Source organism: Martes martes, assembly GCF_963455335.1.
Source record: "Martes martes genome assembly, chromosome: 5".
In the NCBI taxonomy this organism is placed as follows: domain Eukaryota; kingdom Metazoa; phylum Chordata; class Mammalia; order Carnivora; family Mustelidae; genus Martes; species Martes martes.
The window spans coordinates 70,172,919-70,186,736 of NC_137892.1; the positions used below are offsets into that span (position 1 = coordinate 70,172,919).

At 43.6% G+C, this 13,818-nt stretch overlaps 1 protein-coding gene across 3 annotated transcripts in view; it reads right to left on the reverse strand.

Annotated features, from left to right (window-relative positions):
* The window catches only part of PIK3R1 (phosphoinositide-3-kinase regulatory subunit 1), a gene marked incomplete at its 5' end in the record, with an annotated part of 84,240 nt that overhangs the window by 5,521 nt on the left and 64,901 nt on the right, over positions 1 to 13,818 (reverse strand). The window contains 8 exons of one of the 3 annotated variants that reach the window (XM_080805050.1): positions 259 to 327; positions 421 to 597; positions 814 to 956; positions 1,661 to 1,786; positions 1,972 to 2,152; positions 2,254 to 2,352; positions 3,045 to 3,147; positions 4,550 to 4,655. In XM_080805050.1, the coding sequence (XP_080661176.1) occupies positions 259 to 327; positions 421 to 597; positions 814 to 956; positions 1,661 to 1,786; positions 1,972 to 2,152; positions 2,254 to 2,352; positions 3,045 to 3,147; positions 4,550 to 4,655 (1,004 nt within the window). Of the gene's footprint in view, positions 1 to 258; positions 328 to 420; positions 598 to 813; positions 957 to 1,660; positions 1,787 to 1,971; positions 2,153 to 2,253; positions 2,353 to 3,044; positions 3,148 to 4,549; positions 4,656 to 13,818 lie in introns of those variants that run through there. The other 2 variants (XM_080805048.1, XM_080805049.1) reach the window with 2 other exon arrangements.

Genomic DNA, 13,818 nt, shown 5'->3' on the forward strand with positions numbered 1-13,818 from the left:
AAGCTTTGGGAGATCCACTGAATGGAACTGTGTTGTGTCCCCCCACCCCCAACCGTTTGAGAAACCCATAGGGATTTATCTAGGTCGGCATCCCTCTTCCCTGAACTTTCCTTTAACATTCAGGATAAAGAGACGTCATTTATAGAGGATGTTCCAAATTCAGTAAAATTGCTCGCTGTTCCGCAAACAAAGCAAGTCGTGCATTTTCCTAAAATGAAAAACCTCCTTTGCTGCCTCCCACCTGCAGTAAGTACTTACTCTTCCGTATTTTCATTGCCCAGCCACTCATTCAGCTTCTTCTGCCGAACACCTTTCTGAGTCAACCACCTGGAAAACAGAAAAGGAAAACGCATTAATAACGTAGCCTTAATTTTTGCAACTATCAGCTGGTGGCTTCCAGGGTTTGGCTTTGGGACTTACATCAAGTATTGGTCTCTTGTCTTTCTCAGCTGAATGAGGTCTGGTTTAATGCTGTTCATGCGTTTGTCAATCTCCCGGTACTCAGCTGCCTGCTTCTTCAGGTCTTCCTCCAGTCTCCTTCTACTGTCCACAATTTCACTGATTCGGGACTTTAACTTCTCATAATTATGCATAATCCTACAGGCAAGTGAAAGGCATGGGTCATTACCTGCTTCATCATGGCGGATTCCCAAAGCTTTCCTCAGGTTAAGAATGCTTTCTCGGGCTGTCTTTTTTTTTTTTTTTTCCCCCCCTTCAATTATTCAAAACACAGGAAGCAAGACCATCTTTCGACAGTTCTGGAGGATTCTGCTTATCTTTGTTGCACAAAGACAACCCTCCTGATTCACCAACCTTTGTATTTCTTTCTCATTGCCTTCACGTTTAAATTTTTCTATGTATTCTTTGCTGTACCGTTCCTGGCTTTGGCACTGTTCTTCAAATATTTTTATGGTTTCATTAAATGCTTCAATGGCTGTTCTTTTCATTTGGATTTCCTACAATACAATGTTGAATAAGACAATGTCATACCTTTCATAGAACAGATAACGTGTTACTATGAGACACTGTCAGGACATTTGATGCTATTACTATCTAGCATCTGAGTACTGTTACCAAGCAAGGCCCCTAATTCATAAAACCCATTAAAATAGTATCAGAAGCACCCATTTACTTTGGGAATTTTTCCAGTCTATGCCCGACAATTTCCTATAGTTTTCATCCTTTTAAAAGTCATTCCCCTTTATCAGCAATTTAAGGAATCCATGTTGCCTTCTACTCCCTCTGGTGGTCCTAGATACATCATAGCCTAGAGAAGATTAAGCCTCTAGGAAAATACTGCAGGGAACGGAACTACTTTTTTATGACAGGGTATATAATAGTTAAATCTCCATTTTGGACGTTAGACAAGTTTGTGTGTTGGGGGGGCAGGAGGAGTTCAATCAGGAATTACGTCAAATCCACTTAAAACTCACAGCAACCTCTTCAATTAGCATGAGTACTTATTGTGAAATCTTTAAGAGCTTCATGGGAAAGCTTATGGAGATATGCTATGGTTTAGAGAGCCTATGAATAATAAAGAGTGATTCACAAATATATGATCTTTTCCCCTCATCCGATTAGCAGAAACTGAAAGGACACGTCTTAGACTCTAGCTACTACAAGTTCTGAGCCTACAATGTGACTTTTGCAGAAAACTCACCTGGGAAGTACGGGTATAATCTTCATATAATCTATCATATTCCCGGCTTTTTTCTTGAAATTGAGTGTTATATTCATGTAATTTTTTCCCTACAGCTTCAATATTATCTTCTTTGACAACTTGATCCTGGAAAAATGAGAGAGAGAACTTCAGCTGATGAGGTATTTAGTCAATGTTTTGGCCGATATCAAACTGTAGTAAAAAGTTGTTAAAATCTCATTACATGCAATTCATCTGCTTCACAATGTTTTTGAAACATTGCGAAGTATCTTGTCTAAATACTGTAATGTGAGTATTCCAGTTTGGATTACCTGTTGGTATTTGGACACTGGATAAAGTAATTTCACGTCCAGTTTGGGATTATACTGAGCTAGAGACTCATTCCGGTAGTGGTTTATTAGTTCAACCACGGAGTTGAAGGTCAGTGGGTCAGAGAAGCCATATTTCCCATCTCGGTGAAATATTTTGATTAATTTGTTATTTCCTCCTTTCCTGTAGATACAACACAATGAATGGCATTACAGTCTTCTTTAAAAACATGTGTTTTGACGTCTGCTTGCACAGCTCCATCTTTGCTACGTTCCCTGACTCACCTTAGTGTAAGAGTATAATCCCCATGCATTTTAGTAGATGCGTCTCGTACCAAAAAGGTCCCATCAGCTGTATCTCGAAGTTTTTCATTCACTTCTTCCCTGAAAGGAAAATGATACAAGACAAAGCTCACTTTGAGGATTCAGTGACTGCTTTTGTTTTTGGAGTTTTAACTTCACAGCAAGACTAAGCACACAGTAGGTACAGCTCCCCTACCAGGCCCCTGCTGCCGACAGAGTGCATGTACTGTTTATACAGAAAAGTTATAAAGTTCATCTCCTTACAAACTGGGAGCAACAAGACAAAACAAAACAACATACCCACTTTCAGTACTGGTGTAGCTGTGGTACAAAGTTTTATTTTGTAACCACATACACTGAGCACAAAAAGACATGATCCCCAAAGGGACTCCTTAGACCCCCTTCAAAAAAAGCGACAAATAAAGACGCCTTTGTAAAGTATGTTTCAGATAATAACACAAACCCTGACAGTTTTCCCTAATAGAAAGTGACTTTGGACCCTGTCTTTAGGCAGTGACACTCCACCCGGGTTCTGTCCTGACATTTCTGTCCAGAATAAAACTTGTCGAGTATCTAATTTCCCGTGGCATCCGACACCCACGGTCCCCTAGCACTCAGGGACTTCTCTGGTCTTCTCTGGAAGACAACCAACTATGCTTCGTGCTTATGTTGGAGGACATCCTAAAAATGGAACTTAGCACGCTGGTGCGTTTCTCTCTCTAAAACGAGCTCACTCTCTCTAGTGAAAACTCAGAGCGCTTATATAGCCTTACCTTGAGATATCTCCCCAGTACCACTCAGCATCTTGTAAGGACATATTGTTATTCATACCGTTGTTGGCTACACTAGTGGGTTTTGGTGGTTTAGGAGGCAATGCTGCAGATGAAAGAGAAAGAAAAAGTTGTTTGCAATCTCAACTACAGTTGAACACTTAGGTCTAATTTATGTTGCTTTAGAATACTGTGAAATACAGCAGTAATTCATAATTCTATGAAACAGGATCATTATGTTAAAAAAAAAAAAAAGACATCTTTCAGAATATGGGTCAAAAAGAAAAAGTGGAAAAAGAGAGAACAGCTTAACAAATAAACCCGGCTGGCAATGTGAATGAATCCAGAGTCCCAGCATTTTCTACTTCTAGGCTCTAGTTATATTAAAGTTTCAGGCCTGATCAAATCCAGCTAAAATAGGAAACCGTGAACATATGAGCAGGAGGAATCACATGGGTTGGCTTTAATTTCCTCCTCTTATTTAATTATAAAAGACAAATTTGGTTTCTGTCCTCCACAAATGCTGTTGCTGTAATAAAACTCATCTACAGCAATATGTTTTAAGAGAAGGCACTGGTTTTCTCTAATCTTAGTATTTCAGGCACTATTCTGCCAAAAGCCACTTTAAGAAACTCATCTGTGACCTAAATCTCTTTAGTATTCATGTTAATATTCTTTTGGACAAATTGTGCTCTATATGCCAAGACTGAGGAAAAACCATATCCCTCTTCCTCAATGTCAAATCAGTATTCATACAGCAATTGGTGACAAATAAAAGACTGCAGTGTTTCTGAATTTCTTAATTGGGAGCAGGGCTAATATTGGAATACAGTTTAGGAAGCAAAATAAGGCTAACATTTTAACTGAATTCTAAGTCACAAGTTTTAAAGGACAAGTAGTACTTCATGCAAAAATTTCAGGAGTCTATCAAGAATATTTTGTAAAGCCTAGGACTAAATAAATAATGGGAAGCCAACTCCTTTTCTCATTACAGTATCTTAATATAAGAGCAAGTAAAGTCTCAGCGTTTGATTTAGAATAGTTTCCAGTCGCCTAAGACTGAGTTGCAATCACTGCTAGGTTTTACATGCTTTCTAAAAGTACCAAGTGTTATCACTGCAAAGTACCACACTGTCCTCATCCACTGTCAAAAGAGAAAAGGAGCACAAAGGACGCATCCTTTTAATTAAAGGAACAGTATGAACGATACACGACACTATAACCCAAACAGCAAAGGACCCCGGTTAACAAAAGACACCAGTGAAAAACTGGAATTCGATTCCTATCTGTTCAAGTAAGAAAAAGCATTCACCACATACAGGCTGATCTGCTTGCTTCCACAGGCAAACAATTTCATGTCCAAGCTATGATCAAGCTAATTTTTATTAAATTACAACAAGTTAATAAATAGAAATCTACAGAGGATCAGTTATAGTAGTTGTCAAAAAAAAAAAACCCCAAAAACCCACAAAATAAACTAGCTTTCTAAAAGCATACTGCAGTATTACCTGGTGGATCCATTTCTATATAAAACATCAAGTCTGTGCCACAATTTCTATCTGTCTTAGCATATTCTAAATCCAGGTCTTCCATATTCCAAACAGTGTTGTACATTTGTGCGAAGAGTTTCCTTGGCTGAGCTCAGTTATAAGAAAAGAGTCCGGCTTTCTTTGTAATGGTGTCTTGGAATTCATTTTAAAACCTATAAGGGGCTGCACTGTAACCTATTACATCACACACCCGAGCCAATCAAGTCAGAAAAATGTCACCAGACCACTCCTGCTTCATCATTTCTCTTCAACATCCAGCCCTAACACAATCCCAACCTTGCCGAGAACCTACATTTACTAGACCAGCAATGTATGTACATGCTCATCGTTTCAAAAAGGTGTTTAATTTGACTCTTCTCCACCAACAGTGAGTTTTCTAATTCCTTTTTTATTACTCTTTGCAGCATGGTACGCTCCGCTGTTGGCAGGTTGACAAAAGCTGATATGCTGCAGCACGTAGCTCCCCCCCCACCTCCCCCCGCCGCCAGTGCATCTGGGTTAATAGAGAGCCTGATCATGCCTTGGTTTAAAAATCTTACAAATGCATCAAAATGGTATATTTAAGGTATATTTTACAGTCCTTAAATACCTCCTGTATATATTAAAAGCAGAAGGGATCAACAACTCTGGATATTTCATTTCATTCCTACCGAATTCACTGACAACTCAGAACGTAAACAGTTACAAATGTACACCACATGAGAAAGCACAATTAAAAGAAAAATCTCCTACCAAACATAGTAAAGTTAAAACTAGACCTTAGGGATAACAATGAAAAATCTTAATAGGAATGAAGACATGTATATTCTTAGCAGACATTAAAATGTCACTAACAAGACTAGTCAAGGTAAGTTACATCTCCCAAAAAGAAGCCATATATCTGAATACAGAGGTAGCATGATGTTTGCAAACTATTTCTCACCAGCAGCACCAGAAGTCTGAAGATGGGCTTAATAGTGTTTGAGGGGGGAGAGTGATGTAATCACTTTTGAGATTTTTTTTTTTTCCCCTCCATCTCAAATTCCTCCCTCTGGGGACCCTTAATCCTGGTTAGCAATATGTAATGTAGAGAAGTCAATTCCCCTATAAATCTATTAATTTTAGTTCTCTAGAGCCATTCTACATATAATCCTACTACCCTTTCTAGAGCCTAATGCACATTCCCATTGTAAACCATCTCTTTACGTTTACAATATAAATCAGAGAAAACAGTGGAGCAAAGGCAAGGCATTCTCTGAGCACCATTCACTTGGACCCCATCTAGGTGAATTCATTTGCCCATTAATGAGGAAGGCAGACTCAACCCATACCCTGCAGCCCACTCCCGGGGACACTTTTCTATGCCTAAACTCAAAATCACACACACACATGGTCAAAGTGGGGGTGTGGGATATGTCCTTCAGATAAGGTTCAGAAGAAAATTTTTTAAATACAAATGCATTTCCTCCCCCAAAAGGAGTCCTGCCAGCAGCTGTGGACAGGCTAACAGCCCCAAGGGCCACCCCATGCCTTCGTAGTCGGGAGCACTTGGTGTGAACCAGTCCTGCTGCTGGATCCCCTGTGGCAAACCAACCCAGGGAGGAGGGGAGGGAGACAGGTGATTTTCCACGTCTCTCCCAGGCCTGGCCCGGTCCCAACTTCCAGCCAAGCACGTTGTAATTACCTCCTTCCCCACTTCTAACCAAAACCCCATCTTTTCCTCCCACCGTGCCCCTCCAGGAAAGGGGGGAGTGTCTCCGCTCATCTCTTATCTGCCCTCCCCAGACAGCACTTAATCAGCCTCATTCACACACCCGCAAAGACAAACTACAGAAGTGAACCTTTCACAGAAGTACACAAAGCAAAGCAGGGCAGCGGCGAGCGGGGCACGAGGGAGAGGCAACTTACTTTGCAGGTTATGCATGTCTGCAGCCTCCCGCGGCCAGGCCGGTATCCGACAGTGAGAACAATGCCCCCGGCTAGTCCCGCCGCGCCTGCTCCCAGGCACTGCTCGCACCGGCAGGGCGCAGCGGCGGCGGCGGCGCGGGACCCTCGGGCTCGCGCGGCGCGACGCGGACGCCGGGACCGGACCGCCGCAGCAGCGCCGCTCCCCGCCCGCTCCCCGCCGAGAGAGCCACTGGATGCTGGAGCTGCGGCCGGGAGGGAAAAAGCCTCGGCGCTCGCACGTCTCGCAGATAAAGATCACGGCTTCATGATTAACTTGGGCAGGTTCAAATATTTGCTGAGCTAGGGATTTCGGGTGGGGGAGGGGAGCCCGAGTCAAAGTCAAAGTTGTCATCGGCTAACAAGTGGCCACCGCCAGCCCCGCGCGCTCATGTTCGCTGAGGAAATGAGAAGGCCATTGTGGAGGGACCTAAAATAGTCTCTCTGACTGGCTGCGGCAGCGCGCGGGGCTCAAGTGGCCACAGTGAAGCGAGGCACTATGCGCGGCCAAACACAGGAAGTGGCTGAGCTAGTTCAGCAAAAATAGAATCAAAGCCTTGCTTGTAAAGGCCTGAACCGCTCCGCGCCGCCCAGAACACCGTGCCTCGCTCGGGGGCGCCTCCTCCCACACAGCAGCACGGACAGCCCCGCAGGTGCACCGTGAGACCCCACGGGGGAGCTCGCCAGGGCACAGGTTTGGAAAAGGCCTGCCTGTGGGAGGAGAGGATCCTCCGCTGGGTACTCTACTCCACCACCACGTGAGCAGTGGCCGAAAAACCCCACTGTGCAGCTGCTTCTACGGAGCCGCCTTCAACCCACGCTTCACCAGCCACAGGAGTGTCTGACAATGAAAAGGTGTGTCTGCATGAAGTTCACGTGACCGCTAAACGGCTCAAAGGATAGGGCCAGGAGGACGGTACACCTTCCCAGAGGATCTCTGTCCTCTGAGATAGTGGCAATGAATCACACTAAAACTTGACCTAAGAAAATTTTCACTGGCCTCAGGGTAAGATGGAGGGGTTTCCTGATATCCCCAGAACCCGTAACAATGTAAAGTCACAGAATCACTAACTCTAAAACCAGACAGTAATTCTAAAGAGCACTTCAAGCAAGTCCCTCAAGCTACACTCTGGTAACCCTGGTGCAGAGGGCAGAGGGGTGAAGTGGTTTGCCCGGATCAAGGCGGGAGCACCACAACCTAGCCTGCAGACTTCTGGTCCTAAACTCCTTTTTCCCCACCCACTGGCCCTGGTCTTCACTTCCTTCTTCCAGAGAAAGTTAAAAGTAACACATGAAACGGAGGTTAAATTCTTTTAGGCCACATGTGAAAAATTTCACACCTACAACAAAATTGACTTTTTGTTTTCTATTTTTAGCTTGTTTACAGTTTTAAAAAACTACCTTCTAATTCTCCGTGAAGAAACACGGGTCTAGCCATAGTATTTACCCCCAGACACATGACTGCGTGGTCCCATACGGAGCTAAAGGAAGATCTAGGTGCTGACATCACATGCACGCAGGCAGGCCCCAGCTGCAGGATCATCCGCAGTATCTGAGAAGTGCGCTAACCTCATGATGCAAGTGACTTTATAAACTTTCTGGTGCAACTGATAGAGCATGAAAAACCTACTTTCCAATGGAAAGAAAAAAGTCTTTGAAGTGGATCTTCCAGCTCCTGCCTGCTGATCACTGAGACATATGGTTAGTTCTGAGAACACCCTTGCACCCTGAGCTGCAGAATCTTGCCCTACTTTTAAAAATAGTCTTTCTAAAGCTAGAAAGCCTGGAAACATCAGTCTCTTCAGCATACCTGATTCTACATGATGTTTCATGCCAAAACCTTCCAAGATGATAGTGTCTTCTAGTCCAAAAGTGTATTTTCCATCTCAGAAAACTGTCCCCTGGAAAGCAGTACACTCTTAACACAGAGAAAGCAAGTCTTAGATTTGAGAACTTTGCATCGTTTCTCACAATATGTACAATCCCCTACCATAGAGCTTCTATTCTATTACTGAAAGTGTGAGCTGAGTCTTTTCCCATTCAGTTTCAGTCTTTGAAAAGTGATGGGCAAGACACTCTCTGGTCTTCATTAGCTTAAAAAGGGAGCCCTCTGCTGGTAGAACAGAATCAGTAACTTCCCTGGGAGAAAACGCTCAACCTTCTGTGTATTTCCCAGTATGTCCAAAATTTCACACAAATTGAACGGAAGATTCATTTGCAAATAACCAACAAGTCAAATGTACAGACATCATATCAACTTAGGAAGCGTTTTTCATCATGTGGCTGCTAAGTTCTTTAAAAAACAAAACAAAACAAAACTTGTATTTTAATTTTGGCATGGATCTGAGACCCAAAAAGACTCAGCCACACTAGAGAACTCACACATATATTTGAAAACTGACTTTACCTTCTGGATTCCTCGAAACAGTACACTTTACTACTTTTCCTTTCCTCAAAGTTTTTAAAAACTCATCTTAGAGGCAAAAAACAGACAGCACTTCGTTTCTCAGCAGTTGTTATCTAGTCAGGAAAATACTGTTAAATGTGAAAACATGCTTGAAAGGTACGGACTGCCTGAACACTGTCTCACACGTGCAAATCCCCATCAGAGAGTGAGTGTTCCCTACCCAGCTTCTTTACAAAAAGAAATGCTGTGAGAAGAAAAAAATAAAGGAACCAAAATCTTCAAGGGTTAAATGAATGCCTCCCTTCATTTTAACTTAAGACAAATTAGGACAGAAGGGCCTTTCAGTATGATGCAAATTCTTTACTCCATATCCAGTGCTCTTACGCCGCACTAAGGAAAATGTCCATTTGAATTTATAAATAAACCCAGATTGACACAGGACACATTCTACAAAATGCACGAAAAGGTGTGACAGTTGCTTAGCAGAAGGCAGCACTGCTTCCCTCTCAAACACTGTCCCTGGAGAGAAGGAGTCTGCACAGTGACTACCCCACCAATTTATGCACCCTGAAATATGCTGCTTTTTCAGAGCACAAATAAAACTTCCTATTTTTCGTTATAACCTAGTATGGCTTGCCTCTCTGTTTATTCCGACCCATCTAAATATATACATTTTTTTCAAGGTTTCATTTCTCACCTTTGAAACAACCCTCTAATGTCAGACCACATTTTAAACCCAATAAAAAATAAATCAGAGAAAAGTAAAACTCTTTGAAAGTCATTTCCCTCTACCTTAGTGCTTGCTTTCGTCTTGGTTGAAAACCAAGCCCAGAGCATTTAAAACAAGATTTATGAATCAGGCTCTTCAGGAGGAATGTTTTGCAATGCGCCAGTGGTTAAACATTAACTCTGACAGGTGTAGAAGGGCAGGAGGGAGAAAGAGTCATTTATTTTCCACTCTGGGCTTGAGGGTGCAATATTAGACTTCAATTATGCTGCATTAATATTTCTGGATATACCCATGAAATCTGAAATATGTAAATACACTTATAATGGGTTTCATTCAGAGCTACCCTGTGTTAAATGGTCCTGTTTGTCCCTTAGTGGCCCTATAGAAATCTGCTTTAGCTACCTAAGTATCAATAGGGTAAACATAGCACATAATGAGTCACGAAAATCTGCTGTTCAGCTTTAGGTATTTGTAAGACTTTTAGCAACAAAGGGGACAGTAGACTATCCAAGTGCTGAGAACTCAATGACTCCATATTTAACCTTTCAAACCTTAGTTTCCCTCCAAATGCACGAGATGCCTGCTTCACAAGTTTGCTGCATGCACTAAATGAGTGGGCATGCCAAAGTTCTTTGAAAGTTGCTTAGTCTGTCAAGGAACTTTTGAAAATTCGTGTGGATGATTATTACCCTTTGCTTAGCTCTATGCTAGGAGGAGATCCACAGGAGAAGCAGCCTTTGTCCTTGAGGAATGGAGCTGAGCAGAGGAAAAGAACAGGCAGAACTACAGAACAGTTAAGTTGAAGAGGACAAGGTCTTGAGGGCATAAGCTTATGGAATGGGTTGATCACTGCACATCCAGCATTTCCTGTGAAATGAAGTAGATGGCACTGTTTGGGGCTGCTCTGTACAGTTGTGTGTTTTGTGCACTGCAGAGAGGCACATGGCAGGAGAAGGTGCTACTGAAAACCAGGCCCTCCACTCACCAAGCCACACACACGGGAAGGGGCATGAGACTAAGTAAGGAACGTTCCTCCCTCCAAGCAATGCACCCACCGGGCAGCAACTACCCAGTGAGTGTGTGTTTTGCAGATTAGCCGTGAAGCCCATGCAGGCACCTAAAGGCCTGGCTCCGCAGGCTGGCAGCGTGGGCTCGGTGGAGGGAAGAGCCTGACAGGACTGAGGAGTTGGAGCTGCAGAAGGGGGCCCCCTCTGGTAGGTACTTAAAAAACCAGAGTTGAGCAATGGGTCATGAGTTTCAGTACTTATCACCTCATTGAAATCTCAACCACCCCAGGAGAGAGGCATTGTTCCATTTCACAGACAAGCAAACAGTTTAGAAAGGTTGAGTTATTTGATACGACCTTGGCAAATAAGCAGCCAAGAGCTGATTCAAATCCAGATCCATTTGAGACTCTCTCTTCCTACCAGCACACGATGGATGGAGTGACTCTGAGTTTTATCCACCACAGCTATGGAAATCGCACTGGGGCTCTTTACTGCAAACTTCAGAGGACTTCAGACTGGACACTAAAAGCAGCCCCATTCCTCATGAAGGTTCCCCAAACCCAGGAAGCAGGTGCAGCGCTGAGACCCCAGCAGGAGTCTGGGACTGGGTCCCTTCCGCAGGGGGCCTGCCTGGGGTGACCTGGTTCTGGCACACACTGGTTAGCACCACATGACCGTGCAACCTCTGGGGGCGCTTCTGTCTCCTTATGAGCAAAGTTAGAGCTGGGCAATGCTTTCAACTCTAAAATGATGCTTTTTACAATACTTAAAACATTTACTACTTTTTGTATCAAGCCATTCTTTTTGTATTTTGCAATTTATTGTGAATAAACCTTTGAAACTCCTTGAATTGAAATACCGTTTCCTCTTCCCCTTTTCAAACTACCAATTCTTCAAAGCCCATTCAAGTACCATTTTTTTCTCTAAGCCTTTTCTGTCTACTTAATTGCCCTACAAAGTCACCCATCACATCTAAAATTCTTTTCATATTTAGAGTAAGCACCCTCCCCCAGTACTTAATTAGATACTGTGTGCTAATGGTCTTCTATGAATTGACACATTGCCTCCCAACATCAGTTTTGTCTAGCAGTTCAAGTTCTACCAGGTAAAAACTATAAAAGAGGTCTATCTATCCCATAATAGCCTTGCTTCCCTGTCTCCCCAGCGCCCCCGCCCCCATCATTCAAGTACTCCTTCTATTCACAAGAATAAAGTTATTGCAAATGAATGATTTACGACTGTTCACTGGAGATACCCCAGTGCTGTGCTTCCAGAGCCCTCTGGTAACAGCACGTGCTGGGGCAATGATGAAGGAGTCGAGGAAAATGTCAGATTCCTACCAGGCCTAAGGAATCATTTCTCTAAACAAGAGTGCCCCCGCCAGTCATTGGCACGAAGCCATTCCTGAATACGAAGGGGTTCGGCATGAGGACGTTCTTCCTGAGGTGGTCAGTACGTTTCCACAAGGCAGACACACTGAAGCATTTATTTTATTCCCAAGGGCCTGAACATTCTCCAGAATAGCTAAGAGATACCAAACAAAGGGAAGAATGGCTCAAACTAGCATTTAGGGATGACTCAGATACAATTTTCTTGAAGGGGCTGCATGAATCTTGGGCAGGTCTAGGGAACATTCAATGCATTGCTCACCATTCAGCATGGCTGGCAGGACTAACCCGCCTCTGACACCAGTTTCTTAGTAGAGGAAAGCAGTGGGGTCCATGCCTAGCAGGCAGTCTTAGGTGCACTCAGTGAAAATGGATGAACATGAATTCTTTTTTTTTTTTTTGGATGGAATTAGGCTCAAACTTGTAAGGACATTTAACTGGTTTATACCAGTCAGACTAATTAAACTCCAACTGATTCTCCTTGGTGTGTAGCAGAAATTCTCAAAGATTCCATGATAAATTCGTTGGCGGGTTATCTATCAAACCCTGTCTGGCTTTTAAGCTTCCATGTCAACCTGTCTCCAGAGGGGTGGGCGCTGAGAAGACCGGGACCACCCTCAGCCCTTTACTGCATGCGGAGCTCAGCTGTCCCTAGTCCGAGACAGACCTCCACACCGGCCACCAGAAAGTGGGAGGCAGGGCTCCGCCCTTTGGCCCGGGGACCCGTTTTGTTGTTACTACTCTTCTTTTGTACTCAAAAGAAGTAGTACAGTAGTACTACTAGTACTAGTTGAACTGCTAGTACTAGTACTAGTAGTACTCAAAAACGTAGTACCACTACTACTCTTTTGTTGTTACTACTCTTCTTTCTCTACTCTTGTATTTAGTCTGGGGTGGGGTGTGGGGGGGGCAGTCAATAAAGGACTCAAGTGTCATGTTTCACACCTGCCCCCTGTCCCCTTATCACAGGGTACTTTTATTTTTTTTTTATTTTTAAAGATTTTATTTATTTATTTAAAAGACAGAGATCACAAGTAGACAGAGAGACAGAGAGAGGAGGAAGCAGGCTCCCCACCGAGCAGAGAGCCCGATGCGGGGCTCGATCCCAGGACCCTGGGATAATGACCCGAGCCGAAGGCAGAGGCTTTAACCCACTGAGCCACCCAGGCGCCCCCACAGGGTACTTTTAATCTACCATTGAATCTTTTCTGTTGAGCCCAAAGGCAGCCTGTGCATACCAACACAGAGTTCCCAAATCCATTAACAAATGCGCCAAGCAGTCACAGGACATGAAACTTTTGGGCCGCCCCCTGGACTAAAGTCCTCGGCCACTGTTGACAGACTTCTCTGATGCCATTCACCCACAATTTGGAGTATCCCTGCTGAACATCCTGCTTGCTGTGATCTGCAACATTTGGAACATAACCACTCGTGCCTTATGTACTGCTTCTGCTGCCCCTCCTACCTGTGGATGCTGTATCCCGGTCCTGTCCACAGGAGCCCTTCCAAATATGCACACCGTGAGTGGTTACCTGTCCGGTCGCGCAATCCACACCCCACCGAGCCTCGCTGGGTAACACCTATGAAACCCAACCTAATTCCCCACTGCTCAACACAGGGGGACCCCATGCCTGTTTGTACAGAGATAAACTGGGCAGTCTGCATGAGTTACCGATAATAAAGAATTATTATCTTAACATCTTATTCATGATGTTTTATTTTAATTTTAGGCATAAATTAAGACTATAAGCAACATCTCCACCGGTCCTGAA